This window comes from Triturus cristatus, chromosome 7 (assembly GCF_964204655.1).
Source record: "Triturus cristatus chromosome 7, aTriCri1.1, whole genome shotgun sequence".
Lineage (NCBI taxonomy): Eukaryota > Metazoa > Chordata > Amphibia > Caudata > Salamandridae > Triturus > Triturus cristatus.
Genome location: NC_140590.1, coordinates 999,775,938 through 999,796,650, shown reverse-complemented (window position 1 = coordinate 999,796,650; position 20,713 = coordinate 999,775,938). Strand labels below are relative to the sequence as shown.

The following is a 20,713-nucleotide window of genomic DNA, read 5'->3' as shown; positions in this document are numbered from 1 at the left end:
GTAGTCTCAGTCCTAGACAACCTCAGGAAGGGTATGGATGACAACCACCACCAGGCACTGGTCCTCCTTGATCTTTCCGCCGCCTTTGACACGGTGGACCATACCATCTTACTTTCCCGTGTCAAGGCGGCCGGCATCGGGGGATCAGCTTTGATCTGGCTCTCCTCCTTTCTGAGGGACCGCACCCAGGCGGTTCGACTAGGCGATTTCACTTCCACCCCTCTCCCTGTCACCTGCGGGGTTCCCCAGGGCTCTTCTCTCTCTCCTTTACTTTTCAATCTTTATATCTTCCCTCTTATCTTTGCACTCCAGCAGCTGGAGGTCACCGTCTACAATTACGCGGATGACCTCCAGCTCATCTTTGATCTATCCCCTTCTTCTCTCTCGGTCTCTAATTTCCAGTCAACTATGACATTTATCAGGGACTGGATGAGCCACAACCATCTAAAACTGAACCCGGACAAAACCGAGCTGGTTCTCACTGGTGGTTCATCCAGCCCCTGGAATTCTCTTTTCTGGCCCCCCGCTCTTGGCCCGGCACCATCCCCCTCTACCACTGTCAAAACACTGGGTGTCAAAATCAATAATCAGCTCACTCTTCACTCACAAATCAGCTCTGTGGTTTCCTCCTGTTTCCTCACTCTCCGAACTATCCGCTCTGTCTCCCGTTTCTTCTCCCCCCAGGCATTAAAGATCATCATAGCCGCCCTGGTAATCTCGCGTTTGGACTACGCCAACGCCCTCTATCATGGCATTCCAGCGTACAGCCTGCGCAGACTCCAAACCATCCAGAACCAGGCGGCTCGGTTGGTATACGGTCTTTCACGCTACCACCACTCCACTCCCCTTCTTAAGGAGCTTCACTGGCTCCCCGTGAAACAACGCTCCCTCTTTAAGATCGGTTGCATGGTCTTTCAGGCCCGTCAGGGCACTGCCCCCGCTTTCATCTCCTCACTAGTCAAACCTTATGTCCCCGCAAGAGATCTCCGGTCTTCCTCCAAGTCTCTTCTCCAGATTCCCCGCTTCTCACGCAAAAAGTGGGGTGGGTCTAACTTCTCATTTCTGGCCCCCACTCTCTGGAACTCATTTCCAGACCATCTCCGCTCCGCATCTCACTACCTCTCCTTCCGTAGAGATCTGAAAACCTTCCTCTTCTGCCAGGCTTTCCCCGCCTAAACTTATCTCATTCTTTTCCTGGTCTTTCTCCCTCAGTTACTTAACCCCCAGCGCCAAGAAACCGCAAGGTGTACGCCGCGCTCTATAAATGTTTTAAATTAGAAATTAGAGCCAGATGTTTCCTCCTTAGTCCAGAGTCTCAGTGAGAGCGGCTCTGAGGCTTCATGGCCTCTTGCAGCCTGCCTGTTAACTATGCTAAGTGGCACATGCGGGCTCTGCAGGGGATCCTGATGTCTGTGTGGGCTGAGCACCAGAGGAACCTGTCTAATTCCATCCAAGTTTCGAAGAAGAATGCAAAAGATCAGCAGCTGTGGCTGCTCAACTGCAGTTGGACCAGCAGCAGACCCTTCTTTCTGCCCAACTCTGAACTGATGGTGGTGCGGGATACATTATCACTGGGATAGTGAGGTCCTATGGGAGTGGTGGAGATCAGAGGACAATTAGTTTCTGGAGTGGGCTGTAATCTCAGGGCATTTCCTTGGTCATGAACCACCAGGCAGGATCCTTAAATGTCAGCAAGGACTAACTCAGCATACAGCACCTGGAAGATCACAGAAGGCAGTTACATCCCGAGCTGGCACAGGGAACCTTCCAGCAATGGGGAGTTCCCTGGCTATATCTTTTCCCCCCCATCGAACCTGCAGTGTCAGAATTCTTCCATACTAGAGTTTCCATGAAGGCGTACGGATAGATTGGAGCACTGGACTCTGTATGCCTTTCTCCCACTGCCTCTACTACTTAGGTTCTGGATTTTTATATACTTTAATATGTTGCCCTGATTGGGACGAGTATGCCCAGACGTGGGTCCTGTGCTCACTGTCACTGGAACCTCGCTGTACTCAGCTGATAATTCCATAACAAGGACAAAACCAGTCCTGGGTTGCTTATGTTCCAGTTCAGGAAGGACCTGGTGTGGCAGTTCAGGCTGGACTGTTCCCTTTGGAGCAGGGTCCAGACTGATTTACATATGGCTGGGTCCAAACTGAGGTGTTATGGTGTGCAAAATAACCATGAATTGGGATATGGCCCGAGAAATTACTAGTGGCTAAGATTAATTGAAGCATTCCGTCCATCACTTTTTTTATACTTTAGCAAGTTCTGAATTAGGCACAAATCATCCTAATGGCTCCGTGTGGGCAAGGAGTGTCTGGTACCAGGAACGTCTGGGAATGAGCATCTGTCCTCTGAACAGGCTCCTGATTCGAGAGGCTCTACTTACTCTGCAGCAGGACAGAGTCCTGCACCCCAGCTTGCATATTCTGCACCTCAATGTGTGAATATTGAGCATACAGTAGTTGACTGGATTTTCTTCCATAGTGGTGGATGTCATTCGTGCTGCCAGGGATCCATCAACAGTCTGTCTATGCCAGGCGTTGGGACAAATATTAGTTTGTGGCCCGGTGTGTCACCCATAATACGGACCCGTTACAAGTCAAACTATCGGATATCGTGCTGTTTGTTTTATATCTGGCCCAGCAAGGTATTGCAGTGCGCACCATTCAAGGTTACTTCTCGTCTCTTTCTGTCTTTTTGCGTTTGCTGGACCAGCTGTTCTTGTTCCAATCACCAGTTGTGATGAGGGATTTCAAAGGATTGATACCTGTTTTCCCCCAAACTCTTTGTGTTGCCACAGTGGAATGTGAGAATATGATTCTCACTTTCCTCATGTACAGTCCCTGTGAACCAATGCACAGCTGCCCTCTGTCTCCTGAAGAGTGAATTCCGGGTTGCGATAACTTGAGCTAGTTGCTTGAGTGAACTAAATGCTCTCTCTGTGCATGAATTGCACCAGCTTTTTATCAGATAAGAAGCACTACTGCCTTGACAGTTGGGTCCATTGGGAAGGATATTACACCCATTCAGTCCCACAGCACTATTTGATCTAAGCCCTATCCCACAGACTTACTGCCTGTGGGGGGTGGGGGTTACTGCTTTGGTGTTTGTCCTAAAGGTGATGAATCTGCAGTTAGAAATATCTATCTAAAGAGTAAGCTACTTACCTTTGGTAACGCTGTTTGCGGGGTATTCTCTATCTAACCACATATTCCTTACTGACCTCCCTGTTCTGTGGAGTGTGCTCCTGTTTTTCAATCTAAAAAAGTTCCAAACTAGAGATTTGCACACTGGTTTCTCTAATTATGGTTTGGAATTCATACTAGCACTCAGCAGTGACAAGAAACAAACTGACATTGATGTGCAGAGGAGGTGCCAAGATGCAGCTCCATAGCCCCTTCCGAGTCGAAATGAAGTTAAAGTGGAGCTTCACGACTTCACCTAGTTGTGGCACATCCTGGACCAAATTTGGCAACGTGATTGCCCGGTCAACTCCCTCTCAATTTCCCCATGTTCATGGTCAGATCATTCACTAATCACCTTTTCCCTATCCCCTATTCCACCACCCAAACCTACCGCTGTGAAAAATGTCTGGGTGCGCTCATGGAACCGAGTTGACATCGTAGCCCTATCGTCTCTCCTTTCTTCCTCCAGCCCTGAACTGACTGCACTGCCTTCCTCTGGCCAGGCAGAAGCAATTACTAACTGGCTGCGGGCCGGGTGCGATGCCATCGCCCCGCTTAAACGCATCGCAACCAAACGCCCCAAAAACGCTAATCGCTGGTTTTCAGAGGATTTAAAAAACAAAAAACTCACTCTCCGCCAAGCCGAACGAAAATGGAGACGGAATTACTGCCCAACTGCCAAAAATCGTTATACAGAACTTCTTACCCAGTACAAGACAGCTATACTTGACTCGAAGAAAAATTATTTCTCCTCTAAAATCCAGCTTGCGGAAAATCGGCCTAGAGAAATCTTTTCTATCATCCAGGATCTTGCCTTTTCCGACAGAACATCGCTTAAACCATTACCCTCTCAAACATTATGTGACTCGCTCAATTTCTTTTTCTTGGACAAAATTAACAAAATCAAAAGCAAAATTCCCTCCCCATCCCAGACCTTCACTGACCCCCGCTGCCCTCCAGCCACCGCATATTTGGACTCAATTCCTCCTCTTTCGACCGACTCATTTCTCTCTATTCTCCCGTTGGTCAAGTCCGGCTCCCCGCTGGACCCCTGTCCCGCTTATATATTAAAGCAGATTTACACTCACTGCCCCTCACCACCCTTAGTGCTCTTAAACAGCTCGCTGGCTAAGGGCATTGTTACTCCTGCACTCAAATCGGCTGTGATTGTCCCGATCCTGAAGAAACCTGGTGTGGACCCCTCCGATCCAGTTAACTTCCGTCCAATTTCCCTCTTGCCTTACCTGGCGAAGGTATTGGAACGGCATGTGGTTAAAACCTTGAGCGAGTTCGTGGAAAGTCACGGCGTGTTAGCCCCTAGACAGGCCGGCTTCCGCCCAGCCCACTCAACTGAGTCCGTTATAACATCGGTTCTGGACAATCTCCGACAAGGAATGGATACCAACCAACATCAGGCCCTGATCCTCTTAGATCTCTCCGCCGCATTCGACACGGTGGACCACACCATCTTACTTTCCCGTGTCGAAGCGGCGGGAATCAGAGGAACAGCGCTACTATGGTTATCCTCCTTTCTGAACGGTCGGACTCAAGCGGTTCGTCTGGGAGAGTTCTCTGCAGATTTTCAACCAATTCAGTGTGGTGTTCCCCAGGGCTCCTCTCTGTCCCCTCTCTTGTTTAACCTCTACATTGCCCCCCTCATTTTTGCTTTACAGCGTCTGGAGGTCTCTGTGTACAATTACGCAGACGACCTCCAGCTCATTTTTTCCCTTTCCTCCACCCCTGAGTCTATGTCCAATGTCCAGTCCATTATGACCTTTATTCAGGACTGGATGAACTTCAACCACTTGAAGCTCAACCCCGATAAAACGGAGTTGGTGCTAACGGGTGGTTGCTCCAGTCCCTGGACATCTTCTTTTTGGCCCCCTTCACTTGGCCCCCCTCCCGCCCCTGTACCCTCTGTCAAAACCCTTGGATTTAAAATTAATAATCAACTCTCCTTACACTCTCAAGTGTCTGCTGTGGTTTCCTCAGCTTTCCTTTCACTTAGGACCATCCGCAGAGTCTCTCGATTTGTCGCCCCAGAAGCGCTCAAACTAATTCTGTTAGCCATGGTAACATCTCGCCTAGATTATGGTAATATCCTTTACCATGGCATGCCCAACTACCTCTTGAGACGCCTTCAGCTTGTCCAAAACCAGGCTGCTCGGCTGGTCTTTAACCTCTCTAAGTCACATCATGTAACCCCTCTCCTCTCTACCCTGCACTGGCTCCCTGTCCGACAACAAATTTTATTCAAGCTTGGTTGCACCATCTTTAAAGCCCGGACAGGATCTGCCCCCTCCTTCATCAACTCAACCATTCAATCCTACACGCCTTCACGAGACCTTCGATCCGCCTCTCACCACCTTCTCCTGGTTCCCCGTTTTAAACGGAAGAAGTGGGGTGGCTCTAAATTTTCTACCACGGGTCCAGTCTTCTGGAACTCTCTTCCATTGCACCTCAGAACCTGCACCCAGTACCCCCTCTTCCGTAGAGACTTGAAGACCTTCCTCTTCACCCAAGCCTTCCCATCTTAAACGCTCACCTTACCCTCTCTCCGACCTACCAAGTAGCAATTGTCAGTGAGCGCCAAGAAACCGCCAGGTGTACGAGCGCTATACAAATCCCTTCAAATTCAAAATTCAAATTGTGCGCAGGAGCACTGGATTCAGTATGGCACCTAGGGATATTCTTAAGGTGATGAGTTGAAGTTTCTTTAGGGTTTCCACCAGAAAGAGCACCACTAAAGGTAAGCAAGTTGTTCTTAAGGACTAATAATGTAATGCAAAACTGCAGTGTTTTTCCATGGATTGTAGTGCTTATGGTACATATTTATTTAATTGTGTTGTCAACATCACTACATGCATTACTATTATAATTCCAGTTGTGCAATCAATCAGCGCACAAATTAATAATATTGTTATTGTGAAGTTTAGTTTTGGAATATAATTTTTTTTTTTTTTGTATTTCAGGACTTTCTGTTCCTACTGGTGTTTCTTCATATTTAATTAATTGTTTAGACACAGTGTACATGTCTGAATCCACAGAGTTTACCAGCAACTTGACCATTTACTCATCACCAGAAGTATTGAGGGGTGGAGATGAATGTTCAGGTAAATTTTAAAGTAGATTGTAATACCTTTTTTCCCCAGATGGTTTAATTTTGTAGTTACTTATTTTTAGACCATTTTATGCTCCAAAGGTCCCATTCATTCACATTTCCAACTAGCCGGTAATCCTCAGTATTTTTGTGATGCATTGTAAAAATACCCTAACCGTTGGATCTAACTTTAACCTTTTCCTTTGGAAGTGGTAATAATGGTATCCAGTGGTGTATTTAGGGCACTTAAGTAGAGCTCAAGGGTTATGAAACTGCTGATGTGGAATGTGAAGCTGAGGCTATATTGGGAATGAAGGATTTTGAAGTGCATTGTCTTCTGCAATCTTTTTGAAGATGTATAATTTTTCATATTCTCTCCGCATGGGGATGGATGGTGGGATCAGTTGTTCAGTTTAAGGCCTAGGAGTGCAAAACTGTTTCCATCAGTATTATGAGATCCACAAATTCTTTGGCTGTTTGGATCTTGAATTTCACTGTAATTGAAAAACCTTGATATATATATATAATATATATTTTCTACTGGCAGTCGCCAGTAGATAGTTAGGACCGTGTTTCCATAGGAAATCCGCAACCTTCTATTTGGAATAACTTTGGCGCCGGTTGACGAATCGTCGCGAAATTTTCAAAATAGGTGGGGCGCCGAAAGTCTCGGGGGGGGGGATTCGTCAAGCGGGGGCTGAGAAAAAAGGGGGGTCCCAAAACGCGTTTTCCCCATGCAATTTTCCATAGGGACCTTTAGTCCAAGGTACAGCCCGAACGGCTGAACAGAATTACTTGAAATTTGGCAGAGAGGTAGTCCTCAGCTCAGGGATGTGCCTTTTGCATATATGGAGTCAATCTGTTCAGTAGTTCCTGAGAAAATTGCAGTTAAAAGCACATACATATCTATAGCCGCGCACCGTGCGAGCGCCCTAACGTGCGCGAGCGTAATTCTGATTGGTGGTTACATGTTAGTCAACGTTCGAATCGGTCGAAATCAGGAAGTGTCGGCCACCATTTTGTTTGTTTTCAGTGCAAGAGTGAAAAAGGAAGGTGGCGAACATGAAAAGGGGGCAGGGTAGAGAGTTCCTGACCCCCTAGCCTTTGTCAGGGGGTCCCTGAAGGACCCCGAAGGCAGAATTTTTTTAAAAAAAATTTTTTTTAAATTCGCGGGGGTGCGCGTACCGTGCGCGCACGGTGAAAAACCAAAAAAAAACTTTATTGTAAAATAAATATATAAAAATAATAATAATACATACATAACTTAGCATTTAAAAAACCGTACAAATTCACTGAAAAAACCATAGGTTTCACACACGTTATTAGGAATTAGTATTTAAAAAACCTTGCAAATTCACTTAAAAAACGTCTGTCGTCGCACCTCCCACATGCTAAGTATTCCGGTTGGGGTGGGGAGGGAGGGGAAGGGGGGTGACTGGGCTGAGAGCGCCCACGATTTCGATAACGTTTTCACTGATTTTATAGTTGATTCCTCGGCTGCTCTCCATATACTTTTCTTTCTCTTCCTTTCTTTCTTCTTTTTCTCCTTCTCCTTAACTCTTCTCCTTTCTTGGCTTCTTCTGCTCGTTAGACATGTCTGGTGCCCTGTATCCCATATACAATGTTCAGGATTTGAATGTCTGGCTTTCAAGATGATTATGCTGTTGCAGATATGTGACTTTGATGGCTGCTATATGAGCTCTGCTATATGTTATTCAAACTATTCGCATTTGTTCCTATGTCAAGTCCCATACTTATTGATTTCACCATTTGCAACCGACCCTGATGGCCACTAACAAACAATGTGCCCTATCGAGCGATTTGAAGATAGTGTCTCTAAATGTTAAAGGTCTTAATCACCCCGTGAAAAGGCGTAAGGTCTTAAAGTATTTGGCCAAGACAAAAAGTGACATTGTGTTGTTACAAGAGACAAAGCTTTCTGAGGATGACATTAACCTCATCAAAGGTAACTGGATTTCGCAAATGGCATGCTCCCCAGCTGATAAGAAGAAACGAGGTGTCATTACCTTGATTTCGAGATCTGCTAACATAAAGCTAGACTCCTCCGCGCACGACAATGACGGTCGTCTTTTGATCACTCACTTGAGGAGAGGAGAGGATTTATTACATGTGGTTAATATTTATGGGCCTAACACGGACGACCCCTCCTTTTGGTCCAACGTTTCAGACAGGTTAGACAGTATACCCCAGGACGATCTTGTAGTATTGGCAGGAGACTTCAATCTGCCCCTGGATCCGATAATTGACAGGCAGTCCAACTGCCAGTATCATCCCACGAGCTCACATGCAATACTCACAACTATTTGCTCTAAACATAATCTTAAAGATCCATGGAGTCTCCAGCACCCAGACACAAGGGACTACACTTTCTATTCGGCCCCTCACAACTCGTACACTAGGATTGACTATATCCTTGTCTCTGGGGCATACACCTGCCTCATAGAGGATACTGATATAGCCCCAAGGTTGATTTCTGATCATTCTTGCATTTCTCTTAAATTAACGGGAAGCCACAAGGCACAAACTCCTAAAAGATGGAGGTTTAACAATGATGTTTTGTCGGACCCTGCAGACAGGGAGAAGATTGCGGAGGCCATTACAGACGATCTTAGTCATAACAAGGTGACTGATACTAATATAAATATTCACTGGGATGCACTGAAGGCCACTATACGGGGCCTAGTCATTGCAATAAAAACAAAAATAAATAAACGTCTGAACCAAGGACTACTCCTGCTAGAACGAGAAATTAGAGATTTAGAGACTGCCCACATTGCGTCTTTTAATGATGCTACTTTATTGTTGACTTTGACACAGAAGAAATATGAGTACAATAAGATTCTAAGTGAACGCGCGGGGGTGTGGATTAATAAATTTAAAGCTCTGAATTTATGTGAGGCCAATAAGGCTGGGAAACTTCTAGCTTCATATCTTAAACACAGACAAAACCAACATGTCATCTCTTCAATCAAAGACGCTAATAACCAAATTCATACGACACATAATGGCATTCTCAGTACTTTTAAACAATTTTATCAAGATCTGTATTCTAATAATCAGACTTTTGACAGTGAGAGATGCTCTGCTTTCCTCCGTGATCTCAATCTGCCACAACTCTCAGAAGCGGATTCGGCCATGTTAGGTATGGAAATCAATAGCTCGGAGATAGACAAGACGGTCAGATCCTTGAAAGAGAATAAAGCGCCAGGACCAGATGGCTTCACGGCGTCCTTCTATAAATCCTTTTTAGCTCAATTAGGCCCTACTATGAAACAGGTTTTTAACCATAGTGCCACCACAGAACACACGCCTGACTCTATGTCCGAAGCTAACATCGTCGTTATCCCCAAGGATGGGAAAGACCCCGTATATCCAAAAAATTATAGACCTATTTCGCTTATAAATGTTGATTGTAAAATATATGCCAAAATTCTTGCGGTTAGGCTAAATTCGGTCCTTCATAAATTGATAAGCAATTCCCAGGTGGGGTTTCTTCGGAATCGTTTATCCAATGATAACACACGTCTGTTATGCCATGTATTGGAAAATGCTGCTACTAAAAGTGAGCCCTCTGTTGCCATCACGCTAGACGCCGAGAAGGCCTTCGATAGAGTCTCTTGGGCGTTCTTGGAACGTTGCTTGCATTTCTCTAATTTAGGTGATGAGTTTATTAAAGTGGTTATGTCACTATACCTAAAACCGACGGGCCGTATAGCTGTTAACGGGTCACTTTCGGAGGCCTTCCCTCTTTTTCAGGGTACCAGACAGGGATGCCCTTTATCCCCATCACTTTTTCTCTTGGCATTGGAGCCTCTTCTTCAGGCCATCAAACTCAATACAGATATTACAGGAGTCGACATCAAGGGCGTACGAGTCAAATTGGCCGCCTATGCGGATGATATTTTGATAGTCACTGAGCGCCCGGATTCCTCAATTACAGCCCTGATGGACACGATTGCATTATATTCTATACACTCCGGGTATAAACTCAATAGAGACAAATCGGAAGTTAAACCATTAAATGTGTTTTGCACTAGCGATATGTTGGGGGATTCTGGGTTAACATGGCAAGCGGGTTACATTAAATATTTGGGGATTGAATTTGGAAATAATATTATGGACACCCTGTATCAAAATGAGAAGGTGCTTCTAGAGAAAATTAAGAAACTTTTGGTTGCATGGTCCCCAAAATTCATCCGTGGTGGGGAAGAATTGAGACTGTCAAGATGATGGTTACCCCTTTAGTTAATTACCTCATATGCATGCTTCCACTTATGTTAACTGACTCCTTTCATCATAAATTAGATACCCTCTTAACATCATTCCTTTGGCGTGGGAAGAAAGCCAGAATTAGCATTCGTAAATTGAGGCTCGATAAGACGCTGGGAGGCTTTAACCTGGCTGACTTTCGTCTCTACCAATACGCCTTTATGGCGAAACAAGGCCTACTTTGGGTCTCTCCTCCTGGTAATTATACACCAGTGTGGTTGGAAGTGGAAAGGGCCCTCCTCAATAACATACATCATCTGTCGATTCTCACTGCCAATCGTCTTGTCGCCTTCCACTCCAAGTCCATCTTTAAGAACACTAAATTAGCTCTCTTGAAAATGGATAGGACCATGGAGGTCAGGATGAAGGGCTCCAACATGGAATCGCTTTGGCTAAACTCCAAATTCCTCTATAATGGTAAACCACTATTATTTGACTCCTGGTGCAAAAAAGGTATTTTTTTTCTCCATCAATTGGAAAACACTGCATTTCCTTTGACATTCAGAGAACTTCAAACTAGATACCAATTAGCTGATATTGAATTTTATAATTTCCTGAAGGTGAGGGCTGCCATTGCGAAATCCAGACTGTCCTCTAGTTCCCCGTCATTGCCCGCATTTGTAACAAAACTTAATAGGCTTGGCCATCAAGTCTCCCAGATCTACAAACTGTTGCGCCCAAAATCCTCAAAGATTAATGCTAAGGTAGTCGATTATTGGAACTTGCTCTCACCTACTCAGCTAACCGAAGAGTTGTGGCCCTCCTTATGGGGTTCAGTTTCACGCAATAAGATTTCCCCAGTTCTTTCTCAAACTAAATTCTGGTTATTACACAAGGCTTTTTGGACACCAGCTAGGCTGTTTTCCATGGGGATCCGGGAGGATGATATTTGCTGGAATTGTAACCAGGGCAGAGGAGATTTGGCTCACCTTATTATACACTGTGCTGTAGTGAAACCCTTCTGGGATAGGGTCCATTCATTTTTGAATAAATTATTTAATTGTGTACTTCCCAGGAATTTGCCGACCGTGGTAACTGCTTTTTTACAGGAGGATTTGCAATCGGAGGATGACCGAGCTCTTCTTGATCTATTGTTGATTTCTGCAGTCAAAATGATACTCACCAATTGGAAAGATACTAGCAAGACCTCTTACAATGGCTGGATGAACTGGGTCATACACCTCAGAGGGGCAGACAACATTGTCTTGCAACAATCGCCCTGGAAATCCCCAATGAGGAGTATGTGGTCTACCCTGGACGACTACTTTGCTTCTCACAAACCACCATGAGCTCTTTATTTGGAACGATAATTCCTTTGTGGGCTTTACAATTATGGAAATTGTGCTTGCTGGATATTTACTGTATTATGCTATGCTAAGTAAGGGGCTTAGGGTACTGGACTGTCTCTTCTCTCTTTTCTCTTCCCTTTCTGGTTCTCCTTTCCTCTTTCCTTTACTCACTCTATCTTTCCTTTCTGGAGCTGGTGACTATGAGGTCACTTCATTGTCAAGTTGAACATCTATCGTCAGTATATGCTTTATGATCAGCTGAGATATCATGTCAAGTATACTCTTGTACTCGACCTTGTTACCAGCTCTTGTTATAACTCTACAGAAAATTAATAAAGATAATTTGAAATTAAAAAACCTTCCAAAATTCACTTAAAAAACCATAGGTTTCACACATGTTGTAGTTAGGTGGATATTTCACTCGCAAAAAACCAATGAAATTCCCCCGTTATACTTAGTTCAGATAACTATAACTCGCGCGGCCGCCACTCTATCACAAGGATGATGTCATGAGTGATGCCACTGACCATGTCATGAGTGATGTAATATGTGACGTCATCAGCAGTGGATTGCGGTCGCGCGAGTTATAGTTATCTGAACTAACTATAACGGGGGAATTTCATTGGTTTTTTGCGAGTGAAATATCCACCTAACTATAACATGTGTGAAACCTATGGTTTTTTAAGTGAATTTATATATATATATTTTTTTTTTTTAAAGGAAGACTACTCCGCACCAAATAACTATACTATTTCTATTTCTTTGGATCTTCGTTGATCATCATACATGTTAGAATAATCCCATTTGGTGTGTGTGAACCCCATAATACTTCAATTTAATATCATTTTCCAAAGCTTTTTCTTATGGATTGTATAGGTCCATATGATGTACAGCACCCCAAATCCAACTTTTTTTGTTCTAAATGTAGACTGTTTGTTAAAGTGCTCATTTCTAGACTGTGTTTGAGGTCCCAAAGCGAAATAAGTCTTAAACTATTATAAAGGGTAAATGCAATAGGCTTACATTGAAGGCTGAGTCATAGTGTTCTGTCTGTTTAAAGCTCCAGGAGATTCCCTAACCATGATGCATTCTACTAGCAGTGGCCTCCCAGATTCATTTATTTTTTTCTATCTTGTGAAGCTAGGGTCTCAGAAGACTTGAGATACTCCACACCTTTTGTGTTTTTTCTCAAACATTCCTCTCTGGGAGTTCATTTAGCCTTTTACACTCAATGGTCTGCTGTCTAATGAAGACCTTTTTCCTTGTTGTGGCAGAAGTACTGTCTGTTCTCCAGATGCCCTTCCTGTATCAAAAAAAGAAGGCAGTGTCAGACCCTCACAAAGGCACATTCAAAATGTATTGGCTTGCCCACCCTTGCCGTCGAAGACAAAGAAGGGTCCCACGCAGTCAGCATATTCTCCATTGACGTAAAAGAAAAGACCGCATACAGTGTTGACACAGTCTAGTTCCTCATTTACATTCAAGCAAACAGCCTACATAACGTCAAAGCACTCTCCATTTCGGTCTAAGTGAGCCAGGGTTCCAATATCACCATTTCCCACAATGTTGATGGTCTTATCTGGGACATCTTCTCTGTCAGTTCATTCAAAGCGCTTGACATCTACTTTGCACTGACCCACAATGGTATTGCCATGCTCTTTGGATTCGCCTAGCGTTACACTGAGATTCTCTCCCTCTTCAATATCCCCATCACCAAGGATGGGATAGAGCTGCACAGAAGGAAAGTACACCAATACGAGCCTTCAAACCATGACCAGTTTTTTCACCGGAATCAGCATTATTTCCTCTTCGTCCTATTAGACAAATCATTCCACCTGAAGATCCGGAGCAAATATGGTTCAGACCACTCCATTTATCTCCTCCAACAATGGTCTTCTGGCCCACTTCAATGTTACCTTTATGGCGGCCTAAATTGAACCCCCTCCTCCCTGCCCCAAAAAACATTACAAACGCCCCCAAGGAGTATGTTTTAGTCCTCCTCCCACTTTCCTGAAAGATGAGAAAGGCCTAGATCCCAATCAAGAGAAAAAACTCCTTATACACACTCTGATGCATGTTCATCACATAACCCTAACTCTTTAGCTGCCTCACTATCCCCGGTATCGCCTTTCGACAATATTACTACGTTTCAGGAAGTCCTTGCAAGGGCAGTGTTAAAACTTAATATTGAGACAGACTCTTCAACTTCAGGTATCTATAATCCTTCAAATTTTGCAACCTAAATCTGCTCCCAAGCCACTTTTGCCATTAGTGCCAGGATTGTTGGATAACTGTACTTTATTGATTTTTTTACATTGACAGTCCACAGCGCAGTTTAAAACCCCAAACATCCCCTGGCCCCATCCAACCCTTCTCCCCATATAGAGGTATGTGAGCATTCAAAGTAGCAATCAATGGATGAATTTGTTTTACGCTAAATAAGAAAAAAAACAGTGTGCAGTAGGCACAGTTCGAAACAACACAGGTAAGCAGACTTTTTACATTTGTTTCAACAAGCGTAGGGATTGGGGGCAGCGTAACAATCCCCATCACCCCTCCCTGACAAAGAATCCACCAGGAGGCGCCAGCTGTCTTCAAACTTTGAAATCATGTCATTCAAGTCCCAAGTCAACTTTTTCATCGTCAACATGGACCACCACTTTGTGGCCCACTCCTGCATCCAAAGGAGAGCCAATAATTGTTTAGCAGCAATCAGCATGTTTGTAACTTTTCTCCAATCAGTTAATGCCCTAGATTTGTATAGTGATGCTCGGATCTGATAACCCAACACCCCTTTTACATGGCTCAGAATCTCTTTCCAGAATGCAGTCAATGACTGGCATGCCCACCAGATGTGTACTCGTGTCCATCCAATCCACATCTTCTCTAACATAACCAAGAGGCGTTTTGATACCTCCATTTCATTTTTGAAGGCGCAATGTGCCATAATATCATGTGTTTGTACATGGACTATTGGTTTTGGTGATCCCCTCTTGTACTTAACACCAGTGACAGTGAAGGTGACACAGTGCATCATCAAAACGTAGAGGACTCTTCAGCAGGATTCTGGTTAACCCCAAAAACTGATTCAAATATCTGTATGGTGCAGACATGTGTGAGCACCTGGAACAGCTCCTTCAGAGCATCACAACAAAAGATTGGACACTGAAGGTAGAAAAATGTGTGGCAATGCTGCTACTCATCTTTAAACATTAGTGCCCCTTCCCTTCGCGGCAGGTATCACATGGAAATATGAAGGTGTGATATCTTTAATCAATCATCTACCCAAACATCAACTGCAGAATTTCCTTGAGATGTTAAATCAGGGCTCCCTAGTGTCCAGCCAGGTAATAAGTGCTGCAGTAGATTCTGCAGAATTATCATCAATGGGGAACTGCCATGGACTATCTTTTAGGATATAAACTTTGTTTTGCTTAACCACCTTGAGGCCAGGGGCCCAGCTAAAGATCATGAACATACACTTCTCACGATCTGCCTAATTTGGACAGCATACAGAAGAGGATATGCTAAAAATGAAGTTCGAGGCAGAGATATTGATGGCAGCGGTCCTAATGGTGCACAGAAAAATGTACAGTCCGCAATATAGGCCTAAAGACGGGCAGTAATTTCGGGGAAGGATTTATTCTTCTCCATAGCCTTGTTAGCCACTGAAAGAACAGCAGCCAAAAGACCAAAAACAGCCATATCAGTGGAAATACTCCCAGGCAAGCACTGTCTTACTGTTAACAGCTCCAGAATGGGGGAGCGATGTGTTTACAACAGGAAGTGTGACCTCCACCACAGACAAATGGATAATCCATATTGTATCAAATGGCTACAGTAGGTTTCAAATTGCTACTACTGTAGTATACAAAAAAGTGATGGATTGAATGCTTGAGTCTCAGCCACTGGTAATTACTTGGGCCGCATCCCAATCCATTGTTATGTTGCATACCATGCCACCTCAGTTCGAATTGATCTCTATTCAAATCATTATTGTTTTTCTTTACAGGTATTTTTATTTTTGCTTTATGCAGATAACCAATGAAAACAAAACAACTGGTGCTATTGCCAGCAAATACATGATACAGTTATTAAGAAACATTTGTAGAATGTGTAACATCATCTTCCAGGCACAGAGACATAAAGAACAAGGAACAAAAGATGGACCCAAGACAGCATCTAAGCAGAAGAGAAATACACCCCTCATTCCAGTTGAGCCTGTATTCCTGGTGTGCCAATCGTCATTCCAGAACACCCTTCCATAATATCCATCCCATAGTAGATCCTCCACCAGCCCCAGACCTTATAGAATTTGCAGGGACATCCTTCACTCCGGTATGTCACCTTTTCAGCTGCCTTATAGAGATGCATTCCTAGCCTCTATTCATGCATGGAGGGAGCTGCTGGTGCATCTCAGTGCCTTGTTATGTCCCTCTTGGCCACCACGAGGCCCAATGCACTAAACAGGAGTTTGAAACAAAGGATCTCTATATCATTCGGAATACACAAAAATATGTATTATGGGTCAAGTGGGAGTTCTGCATCTGATAGAGACTACTAGCCGCAGATTCCTTAACGTAAAAGTATCCCCAGGCGTGAGACTGGTCCCGGAAAACTTTCTTGCCCAGCATCTCTGCGGGCCGGGGGGCGGTACCACGCGACTCCGCCCCGACTTCCTCCGAGGGCGTGACGTCAGCGAGGTCACATAAGCCCCACCCCGGCGCGCTGACGTCAGTTTTCTTCTTTACCGCGTGCAACGCGGATCCGGATCTTGTCCCTGGCCTGTTTTAGGCCTTCTTTTTCCGCTTTTAGGTGTTTTTCTTGAGAACAGTGTGCGAATGCCTTCGTGCTTTAAGACGTGCTCTTCTTGCGCGCACCGGATGTCGGCGACGGATCCTCACCCCATCTGCATGTTGTGTTTGGGGGAGTACACGACTCCACGGACTGCGAGGCGTGTCAGCAAAGGAAGCCAAAGTCCCGGCGGGAGTGCCGGATGAAACTCCTTTCGGCGCGCATGTCCCGGTCAGCGTCGTCGCCACACCTGTCCCCCGTGGAAGGCTTTAAGACCCGCTGCTTCCGTCTCCGACATCGTCCCTCTCCCAGGCCGCAAGGGCATCGCTCACCTGTTGGTAAGTGTCGCAGGTTGTCCCCGAGGCCCAGTCCCCGGCCTGCTGGGGGTGCGGGTTCTCCGCCAGTGTTGCGGCCCCACGTGTCGCCACCCTATCTGCTGTTTCCCGGCACGGGGGCGACCAGAGCCCAGATGGAGGCCTATGCAGCGGCCTTGCAGGCCTCTTTGGCTCTTCCCTCTTCTCCTTCTCTTCCTGGGACGTCTGTGGATCCCCTTGCCGCGTGGGGGGACTTCTGCGGCGTCACCGACTGGTTCGGCTCCAGGTTCTGAAGTGGTGGTGCTGTCGGGGTGCGGCCCTTCCAGGTTCCCTCCTTCGGACCACGGCGGCTCTGCCTCGCCGCAAACCACTGTGGAAGTCCCTGTGGTGTCGCGGGAGGTTGCCGGGGCATGTCCTCGAGTCCCCCTTGGTCCTCTGGGCAGGCGGCGGCCTTGTCCGAGGCCAAGGTAAAGCCGTTCAGGTGCCGGCGGCTGCTGGCCCTGGCGGTGCCCCAGGGGCTGGCTAGGGGTTGGGGCGTGTCCCCTAGTTCCCTCGTCCCTCCACGCCGGCGGCTGCCGCATCGGAGGTAGAGTCGACGCCTTTTAGGTGCCGTTCTTTAGCCTCCCCGGCTCCGGCCCAACCTTTGTCTCCTGCGCCGCGCGTTGTGACGGAGGTCGTTCCGGCATCCCCTTTGGCGCCGGGCGCCGTTGACCTGACGCCGGTCGTGGACTCTACGGGGCTGGCCGGCGTCGGGTCGTTGATTCGTCTTCGGACACCCCCCTCTTCTCCAGAGGTTCGGCGGTTGTTGGTCTCATCTTCTCCGGAGACGGGACGCCGTGTCGTGGCTTTTTCCCTGGCGTCTACTAAGGACGGCTCTTCGCCGTCGCCGCAGTCTTTGCCAGAGGCACCTTCAGGTTCCCCGTTCCCCATTCCTCGGTCCACCTTCCCCCTTTCCGGGCTTGGCCTTTCCTTCCTCCGGTTGGACTGGGGGACGGCCGCCTTAGCTTGCAGCCGTCACCCACAGAGGAACTTCTTTTCCCCACCGTGGGGCCCTACGGAGGCGAGTGCTGCCTTCGCTCGGGCTGTTTCCACGGCTGCGGGAATCTTGCACATGGGCAATCCAGCTGCCCATTTCCCCACAGATCATCTTCTGGAGGTCCTCCATCAGGTTTCTCGTGGTCGGGTGCTGCTTCTTCCCTTTGAGGCTTCGCTCCACACTTCACTTTTGGGGGCGGCCCTCCACGGGGGAACAGATGCCCCAGCAACTTCTGCATCGCCACCGTCCTGCGCCACATGATCCAGTCTGTCTTTCCCTCCACCCCTCTACCAGGAGCCCTTTTTTACAGACTGCCTTTCCCTCCCTGTCATCGGTGTTGTCTCCCCCATCACGGGAGGCCCGCTGGTTAGATTCCTGGGGGCGCATATCTTCGCCTCCACCAGTGCGGCTTTGCGGGCCCTTAACACTCTTTGTATATTTGCTAGGGCCACTTCTTGCTTGTGGGATTCGGCGGAGTCCCTTATGCCTGCCGCTTCTCAGGAGGGTGCCTGTGTTGATCTGAGGCACCATGTGTTGGATGGCCGGGAGATGGTGGCATTTATTCTTCGCTCGGCTCTGGTTTTTGTGTTCTGGTGGACGGCTTGGTCCTTCCCACCTCTCTCTTTCTTTCTGCCTGGTTCCACTTCATTCGTGGGTCAGTGTGTGCCGGCCCCTCCCTTGGGGCGTGTCCTGGCCCTTCTTGGCCTTTCCTGGCCTCTGCCTTCGGCTGGCGCCTAGCTTGTCCTGGGTGCACCGTTCCGTGGTGTTGTCTGCTGCTGGCTGTGCATGCCAGTGCAGGCCTGTTTGTTCTACTACACCATTGTGGCCTTTGCTGTATTCTATTGTGCCTTTCTTCTTCCGTCTGCACTTTTGGCGGTGCAACCGTCTCTGCCTTGTCAGCCGCTTGCGGCTGGGGTGTGTACAGCTCTTTCTGTCACTGTGTATGTGTTTCTTCAGGTGGGCCCTGCCTCCGGTTCTACCTCTTCTCCCTGGGGGTTGAGGTGGTCCTTGTGTTCTTTGAGGCTTTTCGGGCGCTGTCTACCCCTGCGGGGTGTTGGGCAGTTCTCCCTTGGTTGGGTGGGTACTGCAGGGGAGGAGACCTGAAAGGAAAGAGGTTAGTTAACAATTCTTAGTTTTACTTTCATTAACAATTGTTTTTACATTTCACACAAGAAAACGCTGGTTGTTTCCACTAAGAGAGCAAAGTCCAAAATTACAGTACCTTGCATTAAATAAAACAAAGTTCTTGATATTCCTGAATCAGAAGCTGTAACCGTTGTTTTGAATGGTAATTGCAAGTTCCCCAAACAAGCCTATATATCCAAAGATACATCTCTACTGAGGGAGAATTAGAAATTAGTTTCCAATGTGTGTCTTGTACTACGGTTGGTTGATCTTACTTCACCAAGCGCTAGTGCAGACCTAAACATGCCCACCCAACTCGCCACTCTACAGAAGTGCTGTTTTTTTCCCAATTTGCAAGAAGGATTTCTGCTCAGGCGCCAGAAGGTGGTAGCTCACCTGAACAGCTGAAGGTGAGCGGGGACAGAAAGCATGCAGTTTGAGAGCAAAGGGTCAGGAAACACAGGCACCCTTGAACTGTAGGACAACCAGACCAGCTCTCTGAAATCGAGACAATCTCATGGGTGTTTGGCTGCTCAGTGTGGCCGCTCCTTCTAATACCAATCATGAAGAGCAAGCACAGCTGAAAGGCCACAACCTCTTTAGAGGTGCTGTCTTGGAAGGCGATGCCCTTAAGCATATTCCAGAACTTGCACCTGTTGCCTAAGGAAAACAACAGTGAAGTCACCAGAGTCAGCACAAACAAATGAGTCACATAGTGAAGCCCTTTGCAGGCATGCATTAAAGCACAAAAAACAATAACAATAAAGACATTACAGTAATACATATCTTGTTGTTTAAGCATTGGAACATTATTGTCACAAACATGCTGATAAGATAAACTTTGAATGCTTGTTTTTATACTTGTGGCCAGGGATTTGTAACACTTAGGGTGGTCTTTCCCCCAAATATTTGCCTTCACCCCTTCTATTTTTCTGAATTTGTTTTTCTTTTGGACTTAGGACTGTGCATTTTACCACTGCTAACGTGCTTGGGATCACTCCCTGAAACATGGTAAAATAGGCTTACACCTGATTGGCATACTTAATTTACTTGTTAGTAGTATACCATATACACAGGGATGGTAAATGTTATTCTATTACTTATTATGCTTCCCACTTAAGTATCCCCTTAAAACATGCCGCAGGTTTACCACTGTAGCCTGTAAGCAGTTTTAAAGTGCCCGTTCTACTTGGCAAAATAACCCCTTTGTCAGAACTAAAACACCCTTTTAATGCATATAAGCCACCCCTAAAGTAGGTCCTAAACAGCCCACAGGGCAGGGTGTTGTGTATTTAAAAGGTTGGACATGTAGTTTGAACTTTGAGATGTCCTGGTAGTAGAAAAAAGGACTGAATTCCTGCCATATTTATCCAGGATAAAAAATTAAACTGGTTTGCACACATTGGCACTACACGCTCCCGCCATTGGATGGTCCTAGGGATCGACACTGCCCTAGATCACAGCAAAAAAGGACTGAAGTAATACCAGCACTAGAAAAAGCAATACTTGAACTAGATACCCTAGCAGATGCCAAAGCAGTACTAGACAAACTTGAAAGAAAAATACTAGAT

General features: G+C 46.2%; 1 protein-coding gene across 6 annotated transcripts in view; it reads left to right on the top strand.

Annotated features, from left to right (window-relative positions):
- Nucleotides 1-20,713, top strand: part of MEIKIN (meiotic kinetochore factor) — a 446,824-nt gene that overhangs the window by 160,504 nt on the left and 265,607 nt on the right. For all 6 annotated transcript variants that reach the window (XM_085614472.1, XM_085614470.1, XM_085614469.1 and 3 more), the window contains exon 5: nt 6,167-6,307. In XM_085614472.1, coding sequence (XP_085470598.1) covers nt 6,167-6,307 — 141 coding nt within the window. The remainder of the gene's footprint in view (nt 1-6,166; nt 6,308-20,713) is intronic.